Source organism: Molothrus aeneus, chromosome 2 (assembly GCF_037042795.1).
Source record: "Molothrus aeneus isolate 106 chromosome 2, BPBGC_Maene_1.0, whole genome shotgun sequence".
Taxonomy (NCBI): Eukaryota; Metazoa; Chordata; class Aves; order Passeriformes; family Icteridae; genus Molothrus; species Molothrus aeneus.
Genome location: NC_089647.1, coordinates 15940216 through 15963170, shown reverse-complemented (window position 1 = coordinate 15963170; position 22955 = coordinate 15940216). Strand labels below are relative to the sequence as shown.

General features: G+C 39.7%; 1 protein-coding gene across 1 annotated transcript; it reads right to left on the bottom strand.

Moving 5' to 3' along the window:
• Window positions 1-234: 234 nt before the first annotated feature.
• Window positions 235-22955, bottom strand: PAXBP1 (PAX3 and PAX7 binding protein 1). Its single transcript, XM_066571983.1, has 18 exons — window positions 22466-22955; window positions 21556-21684; window positions 19941-20117; window positions 18637-18858; window positions 17973-18076; window positions 17381-17601; window positions 16255-16444; window positions 12292-12415; window positions 10199-10298; window positions 9627-9742; window positions 7092-7291; window positions 5517-5661; window positions 5189-5310; window positions 4540-4616; window positions 4211-4277; window positions 2534-2680; window positions 1974-2128; window positions 235-814 (listed from the first exon to the last, which is right to left on the bottom strand). The coding sequence occupies exons 1-18, from the start codon at window positions 22920-22922 to the stop codon at window positions 697-699; spliced, it is 2871 nt and encodes a 956-aa protein (XP_066428080.1). The 5' UTR covers window positions 22923-22955; the 3' UTR covers window positions 235-696.

Here is a 22955-nt window from a genome sequence, read left to right as displayed (position 1 = left end):
CACAATAATCACAAATTCTCAGTGTTTGTCTGTATTAAAAAAATATATACCTCACCATTTATCCAGATCTTCTTTTCGAAGAACAGTGGTAAGAGTTCCATATTCTGAATGCAAATCACTTTTTAGTTACTCCACTTGGAGTGCACAGCTGCTTTTTAAAGGTCAGGATCCACTTCAATGCGCCCCTATTCTTCAACTCGTGACTTTTCACATATTTGAATGTTTTACCAGCCCTTTTGACCAATAATACGATCATTTTATTTTCAAAATAAGTTTTTTTTAGCAAATGAAAAGCTTATTGCAACAGTACAACATCTCTATATCCAGTGTGAAAGCAACATGGTGGTATAAATATATGCATCATTGTATTACACAGAATCTATTATACACATTCCAGTTAACCATGGAACAATCAACAGGAGTAGATGACCACGGATTTATGGGCACAAAGTATTTTTGTGAACAAGATTTAGAGAAACTTGAGGAAAAATCCTGTTTCTGGAAAGATGACAATCTTGGGATTCCATTTTTGTTTTCAATGAAGTCAATGATTTTTATTTTTAAGGATGCTGTATATAAGAATGCACTTTGTATTAAAACAAAGATCAATACTTTACAGTTTAAGAAACTTTACATATGTACATAAATTACATGTCAGGAATGGTTTTAAAGCTCAAAATGAGTGGTGGGAAAAGTCTATTTTCCTTCTATTAGAATCTTGAACTCTTTTACGTTGTGATCATTTGCAACAGTAACGGCATGATCCAGAGCTCGGATACTTGCTAGAAGCTTTATGATCTGCTTGATGTGCTCCCTAAAAAAGAGGCAGGAGAAGTCAATACAGAAACAGAACAATCAATGACATTGATTAATTTTCCAACAGAAGACTACATTATGGAGTCATATATTTCATATTTCTGTTGCAGATTTATTATATTGGCTTAATGAGGTAATGGCAACAGATTTGTTAAATGCTGGCAAAAAGCAAGACAGGAGATAGAAATCAAATTAGAACCTGCTATGAAAATAGGATGTTTCTCTTCCAATAAAATTTTTTACCAAGTTATCATTTCACCTGGTGAGGAAAGTTCTTTCAAATTTAGAAACACACCAGCAAAACAAGAGAGTTCAAAAACTTAAAATCCCAAACTCTTACACTGAAACACAGGACTGCACCAAGATGGGAAAATTGTCCATTCCTGTGCTGTAGCTGCTCCCATAGCAAGTCAGCTTGCTTGGCCAGCAGTAATGCGTCTAATGCAAACTTTTAATTAGGCTGATCATTGGATTGATGATCATGGACTCTTGGATCTCAGGCAAAACAGGTTCATCTAGTTGGTTGTGTAAATAATCAGAATTTTTGAACTGTTTACAAAAGACAGTTGGAATTTAGAAGCCACTATGCAGGCATCAGCAACAGGCTCACAAGGTGGAACAGCCCAAACATGGTAGCTACAAAATTTGGCAAAATCATAGAATGCTTTGGGTTGGAAGGTACCTTAAAGCTTATCTCAGTCCAGATCCCTGCCATGGACAGGGACACCCTCCAGCAGACCAGGTTGCTCCAAGCCCCATCCAACCTGGCACAGAACATTTCTAGGGACAACCACAGCTTCTCTGGGCAACCTGTGCCAGGGCCTCACCACCTTCACAGCCAAGAAATCCTTCTAAATATGTAACACAAATATCTCCTCCTGCAGGTTTAAAGCCACTCCTCCTTGTCCTGACAGTATCTGCTCATATAAAAAATGCTTCTCCCTGCTTTTTATAAACCCCCTTACAAATCCAGGACACTAAGCAGTAGTGCAAAATATATTATCAGTGTTCCAGTATTTCCAGCAGTTGCTATTTTCAGACACCTTAAAAATATCCATTTCTAACGTGTGAATTCAAAGAAGCAGAATGGAGAGAGTTACCCACGTTTGTATGCATTGGCAAAATAAATTAAATCACAAGAACTCAAAGTAAGTTACCTGGCATTTCTCTTCTCTACATCAGAACAACCAATGCTGTTTCTGTAAATTGTATCAGCCAGGTGAACAAGGTATCTACAGAAGTTTTCTAGCTGAGAAATAGTCTTGTCTCCCGTTAGATTAGTGAACCACTGCTTAGGGAAGCAAGCAATTACCTACAAAAAACAGGGAAAAGGAAGTTAAACACAATGTAACAAAGTTTTTAAAGCTATGTAACATGTATAACTTGTTATAAAACAAAGTTTGCCTAGTAAAACTGCAGGGATAAGGCCCAGCTGAGTGAAAAAATGAGAAAACTACCAGAAAAACCCACACCATAATCCAAGCAGTAAAGCACTGAAACCCACAGTATACCTAATCCATCTACAGGCAGGAGCCAGAGAAGGTTCTTTCTTTACTCTGTATACTACACCAAAGAAAAAAAAAAAAAAACAAACCTATTTTTCAATGACTACAGCTTTTGAGGTATCAAAGCCAAGATTCATAGGCAATGTCAAGTTTAACTATATTTTCCTTTCAGTTTAAATCCATTACTTTAAGCAATGCTTGATTTTACTTACACTTTGAGCTTTCTTAATGCTGTCCTCTCCATACTCTGAGTTTTGAAAAGCCATAAGAATGTATCTATTTAGCAACCCATCTATGGACAGCTCCTGTAGAGTTTTGTTTGAGAGGATTCCATACCACTGGAGAAAGTTTCCCAATAACTAAAAATACAACACAGGGAAAATAATTATTCCAATATGTACTGAAACCAGGGAGTTGATCAAACATATCAAACATTTTAAATGTTTGGCAAACCTATTCAGAATACAGTCTCCCTTGCTGCTGCCATTTGAACACAAAATTTCAGAGAAGAGTTCTGTTTGTGTGGTCATGGAGAGCAGCTGTTCAATCAACATCAGTCTCTACTTTTCTGTTTAGCTGGGGATTAATTTTCTTCACAGTCTTTTATTGGAAATAAACTATGACAGCCACAGCTCTGAGCTCCCACATTCCCCAAAAGTAGTGTATTTTATTCTGACAAGCACAAGGATATAAAAAACCTGGGGTGAGTAAGCTAAGTGACCCCATAACATTCAAGTTGAAATGATGGTGCTTCCACTTGACAACCTCTTCAACTACAAAACCAATTAGGTTGGAAAAGACCTCTGACATCAAGTCCACTCTTAGACCAAACACCACCTTGTCAACTTGACCAGAATATGGAGTGCCATGTCCATCTTCAAAAACCCCTCCAGGGATGTGACTCCACCACCTTGCCAGGCAGTCCATCCCCATGGCTAATTATCCTTTCTGTGAAAGAATTCTTCCCCATGTCCATCCTGAAGCTCTCCTGGCAGAGCTTAAGGATAATTCCTCTCATCCTGGTGCTGGCTGCCTGGGAGCAGAGCCAGACTCCCCTGACCACACTCCTCTGTCAGGCAGAGAGAAGGTGCCCCTGTCCTGTCTCCCCCCTTCCCCACCTCCTCTTTTCCAGGCTGAACAACCCCAACTCAGCTGCTCCTCACAGGACTTCTCCTCTAGACCCTTCCCAGCTCTGTTCCCATCTCTGGACATGCTCCAGCCCCTCAATGTCCTCCCTGAACTGAGAGGCCCAGAGCTGGACACAGCATTTGAGGTGTGGCCACAGCAGTGCCCAGGACAGAGGGACAATCCCTGCTGTGGTCCTTCGGGACACACCACTGCTGGCACAGGCCAGGTGCCCTTGATCTTCTTGCTCACCTGGGCACAGCTGGCTCACCTTCAGCTGCTGCTGACCTGCACCCCCAGGGCCTTTCCTGCCCAGTGGCTTTCCAGGCACTCAGCCCCCAGTTCTGGGGTTACTGTGGACAAAGTGTAGGGATCCAGCACTTTGCCTTCCTGAGCCTCATCCCACTGGCCTCACCAATCCAGGTCCCTCTGCAGAGCCTCCCTGCCCTCCAGCAGATCAACACTCCTGCCCAACTTGGTGCCATCCAAAAATTCACCGAGGGTGCACTTGATCCCCTCATGCAGATCATCAATAAGGACATAAAACAGGACTGGACCCAAAAGTGAGCCCTGGGGACACCACTAGTGACTGGACACACCTTGAAGAGGGCACAGTGCATTATCAAAGACTAAGAATCCAGAGTTGGAGTTTTTGCAAGTGAAGTTGAAGCAGTTTCCATCTACTGTTTTCCACAAATTTGAGGAGGATTTTATGGCTACACTGTCTCAGATCAAAGATTTACCAGACATATTTACTGACTTACCTTAACAGAGGACCAAAACTGACGTTGGAAAAACAAATATGGACCAGAGTTCTTGTTTTCTAAGATGCTGGAAAGTAAGACATTTCTTTAATGAGCAACCAAGACCACACCTCTGTCTTGAATTTGCTGGCTTTTTCCTTCCAAGACATAGGTAATTTCCATAAATATTCTCTTTCATCCTCCTTGTCTCTGCTAAATGCTCCCAGAAGGATAGCAAAAGATCTCCTGTACCCAGGCACTGCACCACACTGGGAAAAACCCCTCTTAACTATGGACAGAACAGTGACTTGCTAAGAAAGGTCTAACACCATAGCTGAAAGTAAACTTACTTTTTTGGATACAAGGGCATGAATACATCATCATCTAGTGTTCTCCTCATTCTTAGCAACAAGGCCTTTAAAAGCATCTGAAACAAGTAATTTTGTTTTAAATGTCCAGTGCACTGCTTAGTAGTCAAACACTTAGAAGCTGATTTTTAAAGCAACAAAGAACACTTGTGACCATAACAGTAAACATACATATTTGAGCACACAAATAAATAGTCTTAAAGAAGTCTGTAATAATTAGCAGAGCAGAAATTTGACACTTTCAACTAAAACTTGAACTCTTATTACCACTTCCTTCATTCACAGAAGGCAAGTAAAACAACCCAATTTCCAGGCAATACATTTGAAAAGGCTGTAAAGATCTAAAAAAGAAAAGCCCAAGTATTTGTAGCCAACCCTTAAAGCAAAACTGGGGACCAGCAAGTCTTACTACATCTGGTGTTATCTTTTTATCTCTAGTATCTATTTTGGGAAGGCATCACTGAGTTTCTTCTTTTAATTTATCACCATACTTTACTCCCCATAATCAGGCTGTAGAGCACCAAATAATTTTAAAATTCTTCTTCTTGCTGTACTTCCCAACATAAGGTATTAAAAATGTATTCAACTTCCTTAACTTATGCAACACCTTTAACAAAAAAATCCAACTTACTTGTGTATTTTTGTTTTCTGCATTCACCACTGAGGGATATCCATCTATTAGTTTCTGTACAATTGCTACCATTCTAGATGTCTGTGTGGTAGAAAAGGGATCCCAGATATTTTCAGAAATTACTGTAAGAGATTAAAGAATTACTCCACTTTACAAATACTCAAATACAGTAAGTATTATACAATTAAATAATCTGAGTATTATACAAATAATTATTTGAGTATGGTATACTCAAATCCATGCAATTATTTACAAAACAGTAAAATCTGAAAGCACAAAGAAGCATCAGACTCCATAACTCCCTCCCTCCCATTTTTTAAGCCTGTACCTGTTAATTTAGGAAGAACAACTCTCTCTACAATGGTAGGCAACAGTGAAATATCAGCATCATCTTTCACCTGCTCCTGCTCTTCACAGCCATAAAACAGCAATGACTCAAACCACAACATTGTTTCAAAATCTCGACACTTGCCCTAATAAAAAAAGAATTGGGGTTAGAGTCCTAAACAAAGGTTTGAAGTTAACACATAGAAAAAGTATTATGCATGCAAGTATGATACACTCACAAAAACAGCTGTAAAACACTCTGCCAAATGAACCAATTCATCCTACCAGCATAGCCACTAGATGAAATGAAAAGGAAAATGGCTGAAGCAAGACTGATTTTTTAACAGTTTTTGCCCCACAAATGTTATTTTCTACTTACACCTAAACCAAACAAAAGCCTACAGATTAGAGTATAAGTTGAAGTATAGCTCAATTGTGCTGCATTTTAAAATTATGCCTTCTGGATTTAAAACCCCTTTCTATGAGCACCTTGTAATTTTTCTACCTCAACAAAATGCTTACCAGAATACTAACAGAAAGTAGTGAATACAGTTAGACTTTACAATTCTGTACCATGTCTCCAACTAACATGAGCTTTGTTCTGTCAACCTGAAAACTCAGAGAAATCGCATGGGGGAAATGAGAATGCACAAAAAATGTTTTAAATTTAACGAAGGCGTCTTTCTTAGATTTCCCCTTGTTTGATTAATGAAGTCAAACATCAAATTAATAAAATTATTTTAATACTCTGAACTTTCTCTGAAGAGAAATCATGCCTCCTCCTCCTCTGCACTTGAAGAAGAGGTGAAAACAGAAAAACCCCTTCTGCAGATATTCTCTTTGTAGGTAAGGGAAAAAAAAGCACTTCTGAAAAAAGGAAGAACAGAGAGGGAGTCAAAAGCTGCCTGAACTGTTTGTCCTGGTGGCATCTCATGAAAGCATTGGTATCCAGCTGGACAACAAATGTGTGCCAGGGATACTGGGCTGCCACAGTGCTGTCCTGCTTTTCCCATGTTCCCTACACAATACCTGGGCAATGAGTACTATGAGAAAGACTTGGAAATTGCCAGCCAGAATTCTACATGGTATGGAGGTGTAGGTGAGAGACATACATAACCTAGAGACACAGGTTGCAGTTCCACGTAAGAACAAACTTCTTATGAACAAACTTCTGATGAAACAGCATTATCTAGAGTCACAATTTTCTCTGAAGTATTTTAAAGACTAAATGTATTTTCACAGAACCATACAATGGTTTGGGTTGGAAAGGACCTTAAGGATCACCTAGCTCCAACCCACCACCATGGGCAGCTGCAGATTTTCTGGTCTACACCACTTCCTGAGAAGGATGTGACAATGTGCCAAAGTTAACTCTGGTTTGCTGGGAATATAGTGGATCAACTAGTCCAGGCACTCCCCAGAAAAACTTTGCCCCAAGACAGGTGCCCATTGGAAACTTCATCCCTGGAACATCCCTTTAGGAGAAGCACACATCAAAGGTGCTATTTACTTTGCTCAAGTGTGAAAGAACCAGCATGTAGCAGTTAACACAGAAGCCGCTTGCAGAAAAGCTTACCTCCAAAGGAGTCCAGGTAAGCAGCTGAAGCCTGATTAAAGGGTTAAACAGCTTTGGTAAACAGAGGCCAATATAAGCATCCTTATAAGAAGCAAAGTACTTGGAGCGCCAAGCTTCAAACTGTGACTTGATGCAATCAATGGAGTAAAAACTTTCCAAAACATCTTCGAAAACTTTGCTGGATTCTTTCAATATACGATCTAGCAGGGGAGAAAAGGAACAAAAAGTTAATCACCTACTCCCTGTAATGCCTCTTTCAAGACACTCTTTGATGATCACTGGCATAAGCTAACTCCCATAAACAAAACCAAAAAAACCCCACCACCTTTAGAAGCTCAGTTACTCCTGTCTCAAACACACTAAGCTATAAAAACAGGAGCACAAGTACTCTCCCATAGACTCATTTATCACAGGTCTCACTTTTAACATTTCATGGAAGGATTTTAAGTTACCAGATGTAATTAGGATTGGTGACATACTGGGCTGTATTCAGAGTGGATCTAACTTCAAAGCTGGCCTTGCTTTGCATGGGGGCTTCAAACAGCTGATCTCCAGGCCCCTTCCAACGCAGATTCTTCTACATCTTTGCTAATCCAAGTGCAAATATAGGAGGGCATCTCAGATAAGCCAACTGAACTGGCAGTTCAGACAGGGTGGGTCCTGGCAGGCACCATGCTAAAATGCTGCCCAGAACATGCCCCTTAGCACTGGGTAGTGACTACAATCCTCTAGCACCTTTTTTTTTTTTTTTCTTTTTTTTTTCCTCTATATATTATTTTCCCTTTATCTTTTCTCCTTCTCAGGGTTAGTTTCATTTTAATCAGTCGTATTTGCTGCAGCCACAGTTGTAAATGTTTGGTCATGGTAGTAACCCTTACACAATGAACACAACTAGTACACACAGCAGGCAGAGGCAGGGCTGAGGGAACAGGAGATTATGTCATATAATCACACTTTTCAAACTGGGATTAAGAAAAAAAACTACATATAAAGTTATTAGGTCCAAAGTGCACTCCTCTATTCCACTGCTGTTTCTGGACTAACATGAGAACTACAAACAATAGTAAAAAAGCTTTACAAAGCCTATTCAGAAACTGAAGAAATTTCTACAAAATGCTTTTGCACACATAAATTGCCAAGTTACCAAGTGCAATTCAGCCCCATTGAATCTAGATAATTTAACAAAGTTAATTACAGCATCTAACAACCCTGAACATTGTTCTGTTTATCCAAGACCCCTCCCTGTAGGAAGAAAATCAGTGCAATCATAAATTGCAGTAAATTAGCCAGCAATTAAAGGTGTGGAAACTGTCTGCACTTCCAAAGCACCTAACAGCCAGACAGTTCACCTAATTGCTTTTCTAGTATGTTCATACCTCGGGTCTCCACAACCACCTACATCAATGACTTTGCCATTTATTACCTTCTCTGTAGGAAATGACCTCTTTATTTTAAACCTATCCTATCACTTAATTTGATGGTCCCTAGCTATCATACTGTGAAAAGTTGATATTGTTCTACTTGGAGAGACCAAAACCATTCAATCCTTCCTCAAATGCAACACAAGCAATTCCATGTTCCTTGCTGGTCTCCTCCTCCTCCCTTCTTCTAACCTGATTCTCTTTTGATCAGAGCAAATGCTAATTGTACCACAAGATCTTTCTGCAATGTTTGCATTCAACATTTTTTCTGTCATTTGCAAACTTTGCCAGGCTGCAACAAGACTGTACAAAACTTTTGTCATTGCATTTCTAGAAACTTAATCAAAACTCCACTAAATACTTGCCATGAATCAAAAAAGACTTCTAAAGCACTAAGTTTTTCAAAATTTCCCAAGTAAGACAAACACGTATTTCAAGAATGATAAACTATCTTACAAATTGGAAGACTTACTGACAGTCCAAAAGCTTACTGCCTGCCAGCAAAAGCATTAAGAATTAGATAAAAAGAACCTCACTAAGGATGGGTTATTCAGTCAGCTGCAAGACACACAGCAGGCTGGTGATAGAGACTATTCTGGTCACATTGATGATCCAGGAATCAAAAATTCCTAAACTCCTTCCAAAACATGGTGAAGTATATAAACAGGGCTGTGTTTGGATCCTGTCAAATATGTTGTTATGTAAGAGAATTGGGATTGTTCAGCCTGGAGAAGAGGCTTCAGGGTAACTTAACTGTGGCCTTAAGAGTACTGAAGGGAGTCTGCAGGATGGAGAGGGACTGTTTACAAGGGCTTGGAGTGACAGGACAAGGGGGAATGGCTTCCCACTGACAGAGGGCAGGGTTAAAAAGGATACTGGGAAGAAATTCTTCCCCTGTGAGGGTGGTGAGGCCCAAGCAGGTTGCCCAGAGCAGCTACGACTGCCCCATGTCTGAAAGTGTTCCAAGGCCAGCTTGGATGGGGCTTGGAGCAGCCTGGTCTAGTGAAAGATGTTCCTGCCCATGGCAGGGAAGTGGAACTGGGTGGGATTTAAGGTCCCTTCCAACCCAGACCATGCTGTGATTCTGTGATAAAGCTTGGGTAGCTTTTCTAACCTCGCTCCAGGTTGAAGTTTGTGATATCTGTTGAAGTCTCCTCGTCATCACTGGAAAGGCCTTCCAGGTGATCTGCCATCTTCCCAGTCTGCTCTCTCGCTTGTCTGCGGCGAGCTCTGCAAAGGAGCAGCAGTACAAACCAGCTCCAATAAAGCAAGAGAAACCAGCTGTTTTCCCCACCTAAGCCCACTCAGGCTTGTCCTTTTAGTTCTAGGGAAATCAAGCTGAAAAGCACTTCTACTGTGCCATGACCTCAAGCATTCCACTACATGGCTGCCTCAAACAATGAAAAGAAACAAAACCAGCAAAGACCATATAGATATGGAATGTATTTACTGTGCTTTCTTTTAGGGATTTTAAATCAGTATCATGGAATGTTTTGTACACTTGCACGATAAGCTGGGATATATAATACCCCTGCCCAGCATAGCAGCTGAAGTGTTTTCTTCCCTTTTCAGGAAAGAAGCAAACATTGCCACTCACATTACTAAGTCACACAGGACAGTCATGTATCTATGTATCTTGCAAGCAGACAAAGACTCCTAAAGGAGAAAAGAAATCTCATTCTATACCTTCTAGCCTCTCTTTCTGCAGTCCGACGCTTGACTTGTTCTTGATAGATCACTCTGTCTCGCCCAAAAGAATCAAGATTTGGAGCCATCAGTGCCTTATCTGTAAAATTACATCAATGAAAATTAAAATGCTTATTTATGATTCTATAAATGTGCTGTAGGCAGTTTCATAAGAGCCTTTTACCCACTTTTAAACTAAGTGTAATTTGAAATAGAAAGTCGAAGTATCAAAAAAGAAAAAACCCCACAATGCCCCCCCAGAAGCCTGAATTCACGACATGTAGAGGTTAAAACAGAAAGAGTGGACTTTGGAAAATTTTCCACTTAAATGTCAAATAGTTTTCAGCGTACTTCACTCTTATCTCTCTCACAACAGTGCTGAACTACACAGAAGTCAAGAGTTTTAACAGAAATAGCTTAAATGAAATGTCCATGAAAAAAGAGCTCCTTACATAAACACATTCACCACATAATTTTTAAGAAGAAAAGTAGCAAAAAAAAGAAGCAGACAAGAGTGACTGGGGCAAGAATATACATTATTTCAGAGTTCTAGTCATGTTGTTTCTAAGTTCATATGCTTCAGATATCCCTAATGTTTAAAACACCTCAAAATCTATAGAAAGATAAACCATCTTCCTTCCTTTTTTCAAGCTCTGCTTATCTGTGTTCCTGGCTATAGAAAACAACACAGCTAGAACAGCAGATAGCAGGCAGGAATGTTTCCAGTTCCTCCTTTCCAGGTGAATTTTAAACAGTAAACTGAATGCTAGCCACTGGTCAAGTCCACCCATTAAAGTATGAACATTAACATTTAAACAACAGCCTATCCAAACTTCAGGAATAAATTTACATGTTCTGACAAAATCTATTTACAAATTCATCATTTAAAGTATTAATGCCAATTTATGTCAATATTCCAATTCAATACCTGAACTACTAAGAGCCTTGTCTAAACTTCCAGATACTAAATAAGATCTCTCGGTAAAACACAACCTCAGCAATGAGAACCATTCCCATCCTATTATTAAACATCAGTGTAAAAAATCCATTCTAAGCTTCTTTTAGGAAATAGGTTTCTAGTTCTCAAAACAGCATTTTCATGATAGAACTGCAAGGCCACCTGATGCCTGGAACTCCACATAATAGTCCTAAAAAGAATATGTATGCTAACCACTCTATAAAGGAATGACCAACTCTGACACCCTAACATTTCATCATCTTCAGTGAGTTCTAGCTAATGGTATTAACAGGATTTCATCCCTGACAACTGTGGCAGGACAGGCATTGATCATAGAATTTCACATCAGCAACAGGACAGAATGCCATTTTTAAAACTGGGAAGCTCTCTGAGGCATAAAGAGGACTCCTATTAATAGGATATTTCATCCATTGATTTAATATGCTGAATAAAACCTCCTCCAAGAGACATTGTATTTCCATCCAAATTAACATTTACGCTTTTGTATAGTTTTACATACTGAAGAGTAATCACCATAAGAGACTTCCTTAGTGAGAATCCCCCATCCACAAACTCACAGGAAGCAGGCATTTTAACAGGCTATTCTTAAGCTGTATTTGATGCAGGGGCACTGTATTAGTCTGATTAGTCTTCCAGTTCTTTAATTTACCAGTTAAGCATCTGAAATCAAATACTTATACTGGCTACAAAACAGAACATTAGATAGAAGTCTTGCCCAGTGCTTCGTGGCTTTATACAGTTAACTGTACATGTTAAATGAAATTTATAGATTCAGGAAGGTTAAAATAAATTTTTTAAAAGTCCTGATATAAGAAGATGGGGAATCACATACTACCACTACTCTCACAGTCACCATGCACACATTTTTAGTGCTAGGAAGGAGAAAATATAGTTAAGAGAAACAGAAAGGAGAGATGAAGTCAGCGTTACAGTGGTTTTGAGTTTAAAACAAAACAGATTAGAGAACTTTCATCTAAACTTTCTTCTACTCATCTCAAGAGTAAGAATAAACTTTAATAAGACAGTCATACATTAAACATTTACATTTCAATTAAGTCATACTAAGTAAACAAGGTTGTTTAATGAATAATAAAAACCTTCAAGATGGACTGACTTGAATGGCTTGAAAACTCCGAAGATTCATCTTTAATATCATCTTGTCGTCTTTGGACAAGGCGGGAAGCTCGCTGTTTGTACAGCTGGTGCATTGCAGACTCAAGTTCGTTAATCAGAGGCACCTGTAAAAATACAACACACCACGTAATACCCGGATCCTGAGCTGCTCAGCTTCTGGGGTCCCAGTCTATGCCGGAGCAGAACGCTGCCACTGTGCTCCCAGCAGCACCAAGTCCTGCTTTGCACTCCTCTGTAGCATTTGCACCAGGAAATAGCTCAGTGTGGAAAGTGTATACATTTAATATTGGCAGCTTTCAATCAGAACAAAAGCATTCTGAAAGCAATGAATGAGTCTACACAGCCAGACATCCTATTTAGAGTGTGAAATATTCTCTCCAGTATTCTTGCTTTCCCTACCAAGTGTGTTACGTCAAGGTCTGCAATTCTCAGGTGTCAATTGTTTCCTCTCTATCTCTAAACAAGAATTTTACACTTCAGTGAGAAAATAATCTGACTGTACACAGTGAAAAAAACACCCATCAATCCAACCTACTGAAGCCAGCAGCTATTGTTTTGTGTCCTCTCACTCTTAATAGCACATGCTGAAAGATTATTACTGAAATGAAATAAAATTCTGCATAAGGGTGTTATGCCAACAGATAATTCAAATCGGTCAAATACTCCTCTAGCTTATCACTAAAATTAAAATAGTACAATTTCTGCAAGTTATGCATTGAGTATAACCTTGAATTAATCAGGTAGGCCATGTCAGACCTGTCACTTTTTTTTTCTTTAATGAACTATTTTGGTAGCATCTCTAACAAAAATAGATGATATTATGCAGCCAGGAATTTCCTGACATTAAGTAGCAGGTTTATTGCTCTTTTTTTTTTTCTCATTTCCTTTGAAAAAAATGTCCTTTTGGTATGAACATTTAAGCCATGTCCTCCTTACCTCTGAGACGTTTGCTTACTCCACAGTCTTCCAGCCTTTTATATTTCATTGCTACCTACCATCCAAGATTATGTTTTTTTCAAAACAAAAGATAAAATCAAATATTTTTTCCTGAAGTATTTTAGAATGTGACTCAGCAACTATTAAAGAACCTCCTTCAGTAAAATGTAAAATTCTGAGCTCATAGCTACAGGGCCATTTCAGCTCACTGAGACTGACATACACATCAGAGAAGAAAAAGGTTTTAGCTCTGTGGGATAAACAGGGCTCCAGGGATTAAAATGAAAGCAGCTCTGCACCAACAATACGCACACCTTTCTTTTGGAGAAAAGAGTAGAGAGAAACACAAGGAGGGAAAAATCTTCCAAGAGATGGAAGTTCATATCTGGAATTTAAGACAGTTTTGAAAACAGAAATAATAGTTAAAAGATACTAGCCTTACTGCAGTTTACCATAGGAAATATAGCTTATTCTCTTAAGCATGTAGGAGAAATTCTAAGATTGAAAAGTTAAATGAAAATTTTTCAATGCATCCATTCTTCTGTAATTTTCTCAGGTTCTTTCTGTAATTTTCTCAGGATTAAAAAAGAAATCTAGTGATATATTCGAATATATGAATCCACTCACAATATTTCCCATTCAGAATACAAGAGACTTAGAAGCCTTTATTCTTCTCTAATCAATACTGTGGTTAATGAGTGGCTGACAATTTCACTGACTACTATAAAGTTACAGCCCTCATTCTCTGTTTTGAGTAGCCTAAATTTTCAAAAGGATTTTTTATTCACTTCCCTTGTAAACAGTGGAAGAGGAAAAGCAGAAAGGTCCCTAAACATCTAGATCACAAGGATAATTCAGATACATAGAGCGTGTTTTCGTAATTCATTTTTTGCAGGTAAAGTAACAGTTCATCTGCTTATCAAAGGTACACCCAGAACAATTCAATCTTTCTGTATCCACTGTACATTCCTACATTCAAAATGTAAAAATGCCATTGTGACTTGCCAGCCTTCTCAGAAAGCTTATTTTTTACAGTAATTACTTATGAAGGAAGTCATGCAACCATCTTCCACCTACTGTTTCTCTTATTTATGGAGGAAAAAAGAGATTACACAGGATTTGACCTTTCTAGCGCTTGTTTCTAAAATCTGTGTAATAGCTGTCTTCTCATACTCTGCTGAGCCTTGAGACTGGGCAAAGTAATCCTAACATTCAGAATCTCTTCAAAATATCATATTTAAATATATGTTTTCGTATATGTATGTACATATATATGTATATACACATACAGTATTATTATTAGTACACATATACATACTCTCATGTATATTATAATAATTACATACATTATTGTAAATAATAATAACAACACTTTAAATAGAAGCAGTCAGGGCCACAGGTTCTACAAAAAAGCTGAAGGAAATTTATCTCTACACTCAGAAGTTTAGAACTATTTACTGTCCTACTGCATTTCATTTAAGTACAAACTGATACTGATGTTATTACTTGACTTTGTTCCCTTCCGACACCTCCTTTTTAGAAAACTTTTCAGAGTCCTGTGGGCTACTGGTTCTGAATTTGCTGGTACTTTTGTCATGCTGAAAGCACTGAATTCCAAACCACATTATCTAGCAAACAATATCAAAATAAATTAAATGCTCCTGTGTTAGACTGACCACACAACCTGCTGCTTTTGCAACTCACTTTACATACAAGTACAGCAGCAGCCTCTACCTGAAACCAGCAAAACTCTATGAATGCCTCTAAGAAGCCTGAGTATACACAAGTCACATCTTAAAAATATTTGAACAAGACAGCTTATGCTATCAAGGAGAACCTCCAGACATGGTTTATAGTCATCACAAAAGTAATTTAACAAAAGGTCTTTAGAAGAAAACACTTAGTAGATACACAGATATTTAACTTGACTTCTGAAATACAAATCTATCTCAGAGTAAAAATGTAAAAACTTATCTTTAATAGGAAATCAGCCATCTGGGTAACCAGCACTGCCAGCGCTGCTTACAAAAGTACCTTTATTGATCTTCAACAGCTAATGCTAGTACAGACTCAGGAATATGGCTTCTTAAGTGAACAATCAATTGCAACTAATTATAGTAATTATGCTGATTAGTTATACTAATCAATCAGCTAGGTGAATTAGCTGTCCCACACTTCCTGGGTTTCCTCTTACTCTTCACTTTTACAGGACGAAGACCAGACTCTCCCAGTTCCACTAAGAGAGGACAATTAATATCTAACCCATCAGCACCCAAAATGCTTCTCCATTATTATAGCCAATATACTGCTAACTGAATTCTACAGCTTCTGTGTGTGCTTAATACGTGTGTGTATATATAAATATGTATCTATATATTCAAGAGTTTCTATTATATTTACAACAAAGTAAGTAATCAAAGCACAGTGCATAACATAAGAAAAAAGACTAAGTTTTTGACTTAGAGTTGCATTAAAGTGTCACACTACATGAAAGAAATATATTTTAAAGTGTGGTGTCTTTGAACAGCTATGCTAGTCTTAAAACTTCTCTCCTTCAGACTCCAGAGCAATACCAACAAACATCTGGCAGGAGGAAGTTTGTAGTAACACAGAAAATACAAGCCTCTGTTATTGTGTACATCAAGCACTCCAGAAAGTAGTAATGTAAATTCAGTAAATTCAGCCCTTATTTTTGCTAACCTGATGTCCAACACAAGTAAAAAGGAGTACTGAGTAAAGCTGAAAAGCCAGAGTATCTACAAAAATCCTGAAGCATAAAATCTGCAAGTTTTTAGGCAATCTAAAGTCAGGGAGCTGGGAGGAGGGATTTCTGGTAACGAGCTTAGCGTGATAGAAAGTTCTTTTCAATCCTCAAATAACCAAACCTTTTGAAGAATATGCTCTCAAAGGACTTTTTTCAAAAACAGAGGGAGATGTGCTGTTTGGCATGTAATAAGAGACCTTTTTTTTTTTTTTTTTAAAGAGATGAATGTTTTTGCATCCTTACCTTTTCACTGAAACACTCAAGCAAGTCTTGGACATACCCTCGCATTTCTTGCAAAAACTTATACCGTTCACCAATACCCCCAGAAGACCCTTCTAATCTTTCAATTGCCTTGGTAGAGTCCTCTTGGCTTTGCTGATGTTTCTCATATTGCTGCCGATTAGCTTTGTGCATTTCTTTCATAGAGTCCAACCTGAAGGGCAATGGATAAATAGTAAATTTACATCCAAAAGTCTGTCTATTTCAGACCATTGAGACATCAAACAGACAGTACAGTGCAAGTACTGAGCCTATATACGGGAAATTTTGCAAAGAAATTCTTGACCTTTTATTTGCCACCTTCTCCCCTCTCTTCATGAACAGCCAGGCTAATGATCCACACTCATTTGTTAGACTGCTGTAGTGCACAGCACTGGCCACTCCTACAAACTTCTACAGGAGCTGATAGCACACAGAGTAGTGCAAGGCTGTCCCTAATGAAAAGCTGGCAGAACAGGTTGGGGATGGACAGGGACTACAGCTTATACAAAGCATTCTTTTTCCTCCACTAACTTGATTTACTGTCAAAGGCTGCAACACTACAAGGGGCATACAAACCAATTTCGAAGACATGTAAAGTGCAAGCTGTTCATTACATATGATTTCTCATTGCAATTGTGTTGTTCATTCCATACCTTCTGCGTACCTGACAAGCAGATTATAGTGTTTAAGCCAAAAAATCCCTGTATACACTAAAAATTAAATTCTTTATCTATTGAAGGGGAAACCTCTGATTCACAGTTTAAAGGAATGCAGCTTGATAAGCTAAACACCTCACTGGCCTTTCATTTCTTCACTCTAAGACTGTGCAGTGTCCAGAAGATGGAACTCAGACCTCTCTTCAACAAGATCAATGGCCTCATATTTAAGGTTTCACTTCCACAGAAGCAATCCAAGGAGATTTTCGAACAAAGTGTCAATGTCATCTTCACTTTGAGCTTTTTTGTTTGCCTTTTTTTTTTTTTTTAATGGATGTACCAGTCAGTTTCCAGCGATGAAACTCTGTGTTTGCTCACCAGGACTAAAAGACACCTGAGGAACAGAAACCTAGGGGACAGGTCTTTAAGTCTAAAAAGATGGTCTGTCCTACCTGTCTTTAAGCTGTTTCTTTACCAAATCAATAGTAACAGGAGTCATCTCATTACTGGGAGTTTTGAAAGGAACTGTATTATCTGTTTTTTGAGACTTGGTTTCCGATGATCCATACGCAGCATAGGTGTATGGAATGCCATATGATGAACCATAAGACAGTGTCTGGTAAGTGTTCTGGTAGTATACATTATTCACTTCTGCAGGCTGACTTGGCTGAACCTAGGGGCAGAAGAAATGCAATTGTACTATATTAGCCTTTAAAGAAAGGGGAAACTTACTTCTTTACACATTTAAAATCAAAGTGAAACGTAAGCAGATACAGTTACAAAATGTAATTATCAAGGGGATTTAAACATCCAATATCTAAGATAGAAGAAACAAATGCCCTCAAGAAGGTAAATGGACAAATTCTTAGTAATGATACTAAGTATGATTCTAAATACTTATACTATTTCTTTTTAAAGAGCATCAGAATTTACAGACTTGATTTCTCAAATGAGTCTGCCATCTGTAAACTACTCAAGTTTGCAAAGGATTTAGCCAATACTTGCAGAAACAAATCAAAAAAGGGTGCACAATCATACACATGCCTGGGGTATGTTGATTCCTTTTCGTATCTGCTCTTGCTCCCATCTACTGAGTTCTTCATCTTGCTCCCCTGCCACTAGTGCTTCATCATCGCTTCCCTCAATACCTTCATACAAGTAAGAAAAAGAAGATAATGCATTCATAATTGCAAGGGCCAAGATTCAAAAGCCTGAAACCATGCCTCAGTGAGAACATCTCAGAGCATCTTCCTTTCCTCTTCATGAGGAATTAAGGACAGTGGCCTGTGAATTATTAGCACAGGGGTTCCACTTGAAAGATCCAGTGGGAATATTTACAATTTTCCCTGATGGTAAAATCCTCTAATGTCTAACTCCTTTTCCAAAAGGTTATTTTACCTACTAGCCAGCAAGAATTCTGTATCAAATGTTTTTCTTTTCACAATTATATACTTCCTAAAAACAGAGTACAGGAAAAACAAGACTCGATCCTTAGTGTAAGTCTCTATCACAATCAGCAATGTGCACAGGAACGGAGTTTTGTGCTCAAAATTTTACAAGCATATTCCATTATGTAGTACTTTTCCTCAGAAATGTTAGGCAACTCCAGATTGTTTGAAAAACATGTTGTTTAAAAATGCTGAATGGGAGCACTCACAGTGAAAACAGTGTGAACATTTATCAGCTGACCTTCCAAAAAAGGGTTTACCTATTTCCTCAGCAATCTTTTGCCTTTGGGATTTTTCCTTCACTGTAAAAACTATCCTCCTCTTCTCGTCATCATCTTCATCATCACTGGCATCATTTTCATCTTCTCGAACAAGGCGGCCTTTACCTGGTTCACTGTCAATGGGGGTAAAGTCTCCAAGCTCACGAGCCATTTGGCGCTTTTTCCTAGCGGCGTGAATAAAAGCAGCATCTGGAATTTCTCCTAGAGACAGATGTGGGCACAGTTAAACAACCTCTGCAACAGAACACCTGTTACAATTTCTTACTGCTCATCTCTGTCACGGTATCAAATCAGCTCTGCACACAGAAAAAAAAAACATGTATGGAAGCAAATCCATACTCATAGAAAACACCTGAAAGTATCTGAGATGCTAAACATGTCAACTTTCTGACCAGAAACCCTCAAAGTTAGGATCATCACAGAAAGTCTGGCTCTGCTTCCGGCAGCTCATGTCATAAGACAGAAGCCTAACGCTCCTATGTGAAATACTCCCAAAGAGGAAGCCCTTTAGGGGAGCTGACTATTGCAAAGGGAGAAAGAAAATGAGGTGCATGACTGTGTAATTTCCTATCCCAATATTGCTCCCAGCTCTTCTTATTTGGGGGAATAAAAAGCATCAACCGTTTCAACAGACAGTCATCGACCAGAGATTAAGAGGACACCAAATCAGACACAGTTAATACAAAGAAAATTGTACAATCAAGGGGAAACATGAAAAGCATCAGACCTAATCAGAAAACTCTAAAATCTACAGCACAAAATGCAACTTACATACGTCATTTAAATCAATGTGTGGGCCCGGGACACCCAGCTGGTATTTGGGGAGCAAATTACCATAATCAGCAAACTAGTTTCAAAAATATTTTCTCAGAGGATTTCTTTGGCCTCAGGGCCTGACTAGAACCTCAGTATACAAAACAGGATAGGAAAAAATTTCAGATACCTTGCAGACCCATCATTGAAACATTCTAATTAAAGAAGAAATTTTCACTGAAAGCAGTTATATCTCATATGAAGTCACCTATTCCAAATCTAGAATTTCTTGCACTTTGTCATCTACCTGAAAGACAAATTCCTGCTTCTGACATCAGGATGAAGCATTCCATAGCAAAACATTTTCTCCCACAAGACTTGTAAAACTGAACACCTTTAGAAAATAGCAGTTGCTTGAACTCTCAGATGCCAAATTGTTGGAAACTATTTCCTAATCTCTCACACGTTAGTCTGCTATAAACACTGGCTAAATCACTTGGTAACTTATCAGACATATTACTAAAACCAACCTGGGCGGAGAACATTCAGTGATGACAGAGCACTTGAAAAAGCACCACCAGCTTTTGGTTTTTCTTCTTCCTTCTCACTTTCAACTTCCATTTCTTCTTCACCATGCTCACTGTTTGCAGTCCCATCTTCTTGGCCTATATCCTTATTTTGTCCTATCTTTTCTGGTGGTGCTTCAACTGATAAGAGAGCAAAGTCCATGTTTTTCTCCATTCATAAAGATCACTCAAAAGTATTTTTTTAAAGATATAAAAACCAAAAGTGAAAATTAAATGAAAATGTTAAATGATAATTTTATTGTTTGAGATCTAAAAAAACATGCTTTCTTAATTGTGATTAAATCACTGACATCCTCTCAAAATAAAATGCGACAAGGCAAGCCCCACCAACCACTAAACATTCTCCATATTGTCAAGTATTAAGAAAGTGGGGGAATTCAACCTTGTCAAAGTCTGTTTCAATGAGAAAGCACTGCCTGTGTTACATCAAGTCTTTCCACAAGAACTGACTGATTTCAAAAGATCCCTTTAATTTGCTCTTGGGCTACACCCTACCTTAGGTGGGTAACATACAGATACAGGCAGCAAGTATAAATAATGCATAAAAATATGCATGCTAAACCCAGCTATCCAAACCAAGCTGCACACATTTGAGGTTTCAGACTCAAGCTCTTGTTTAGAGAATCCAGCCTACTCTCTCAGTCCTGTCCCATCCAACAGATGACCTGAACACTAGCCACAGAAATTATAACTTCTGGTTTTGCTCATGCCTCACACCACTGCGTAGGCAATTTAAGGATTTTAATAAGAAAGAATATGTGGGTTATCTAAATGCAGAAAAAACCTTCAAAAATAATTTAATTAAATTTAAAAAGGGTATTTCCTGCATGGAACCATGTTCAACCTCCATATGCTTCTCTAGATCGTAAGCCTCCAAGCTCATGCTTGGAGTATTACAGTATCTATGTAAAAACTTAAGTGGAAAAGGAAGCACTACACTTTACCCATGAGCTTCCCAAAAACCCATAGTACAATGAAATTGAAGTCCCAGGCTCTGTTTCAAGCTCTCAAGGACTGTACATTGTTAACAGATCCTTTTGCTCCAACACTTTGAGTCTATCATTCTAATCAAGTCTACTGGAAGGTCCAAGTCCTGAAACAGGCAGCTGTTTAACAATTAACTTAATAACAAAGACCACCACTCTGCTCACCCCAAAAATCTTCCTTTTCGAAGAAAATGCATTACAAGGACACATCTTGTCAGACAAGCACCAGGTATGTTTTCAAACGAATGGAATTCCTCCCTAATTCAATAAGCAATTCATCTGTCATAAACACAGCTGCAATTCAGAATACTAATGTCTACTAACAACCATCTAACAGAGCTGAGAAGTTCCATCCTTCTATGTTAATTTCTACATGAGAATCAAAGTACTCTCTACCAACGCAGATTAGCATTCCTAAGACTCAAGTAACACATTTCACGCATGCTTTACTTCAGCTCTAAATGTGAAATTCTCTAGAAGACTAACAATTCATTCTGAAAACAATACATTAAATTACAGTACTTTATCTTTTCCACTACATAAGTTACCATTATTATTAGTTTTGCAATTACCATCTGTTGGAGAATTGGCCTCTGTTCTAACTTTTGATTTTTCAAGATCTTCTTTGTATTCTTTCTTCAACTGTTTTACAATCTTTTTGCTGTAACTTGATTTCTTCACTTTGAAAACTTCTTCTGTTTCTTTAAAAGAGAAATTGGATAACGTTACATCAGATCTGTCAAGCGTACTTATTTACTAAATCTCTAAATTTTGTACCTGGAACTTCACAAATGCCATTAACAAACATTTTAGCATTCTTTCACATTCTATAGTGAAAGTCTAATTCAACACCTTCAGTACTTCCATCAAGATTTGAAATCATGAGTCTTAGAAACCAAGTTTCAGTGATTTCAAGAGAATTCCTTCTAAGACGACTCAAAACTGTACGAACTGTTCGGACAACAGGCAATGAGTCCGAGATGACCCACGAACACCAGCCACATGAGATTAAAACAACCTCGACACAAAGCCACGGGACAGATGCTCCTCAGCTAACACTGCTGGCTCCAGGGGGAGACTACTGGCTGCACTTACTCCCGCACAAACCTGCGGGCCACGCAGGTGCAGTGAACGCAGCACAAGGGATGCACCAGCAGCACAGAAGCAGAGGCAATTTGGAGCCCTACACCGCAGCCAAACCCTCGGGGAGCCTGCCGGCCCCGCAGAAGCCGTGTCGGGCCGGGGAAGGCGCGGCCCCACCGGGCCCGGGCATCCCTGGCCCCCCTCACCGTGCCCTCAGGGCCCGCCCCCTCTTATGTGATCCCGCATCACCCCAGGCCACACCGGGGACTGCCCTAAAAAATAAAAACGGATCCCGGCTCTCTTGGAGGCCCGGAGGAGGCCCAGTGCAGGCCGAGCAGCGCCGGGTCCCTTCCACTCCCGCAAGAAGCGACCCAAAAGCCGGGCAACCAGCCGCCTCACCCTCCTCCTCGTCCTGGAAGCTGAGCAGGCTGGCCCTCGGCACCTCTTTGTTCTCCCGCGACCGCTTCTTCTCCTTGGGGCGCCCGGCCACCGGCAGCCCATTGCCCTGCTGGGGCTGGGGCTGCGGCGGTGGCGCGGGCCGCAGCACAGCGGGCGCCGGCAGAGCCCCCAGGCCTGCTCGGTCGCCTCCCATCAAGCCCAGCCCCAGGCCGAGAGCCGCTCCGTAGCTCGCGGCGCAGGCGAAGGCCGCGGGGCTGCCGGGCAGGGCGAGGGGCACGCAGCCGGCGGGCAGCGGCAGGAGCCCAGCGCCTGACGCCAGCGGCACGGAGGCCTCGCTGGGCCCTTCCCCCGCCGCCCCGGCCGCCGGCTCCTGAGGCGGCTCCTCATCGCGCTCCTCATCCTCCTCCTCCGAGTCGTTCCGCTTCCGCACATTCACCCTCCGCGCCTTGCGGAACATCCCGCCAGGCACCCGCCGGCCGCCCCGCCAGGC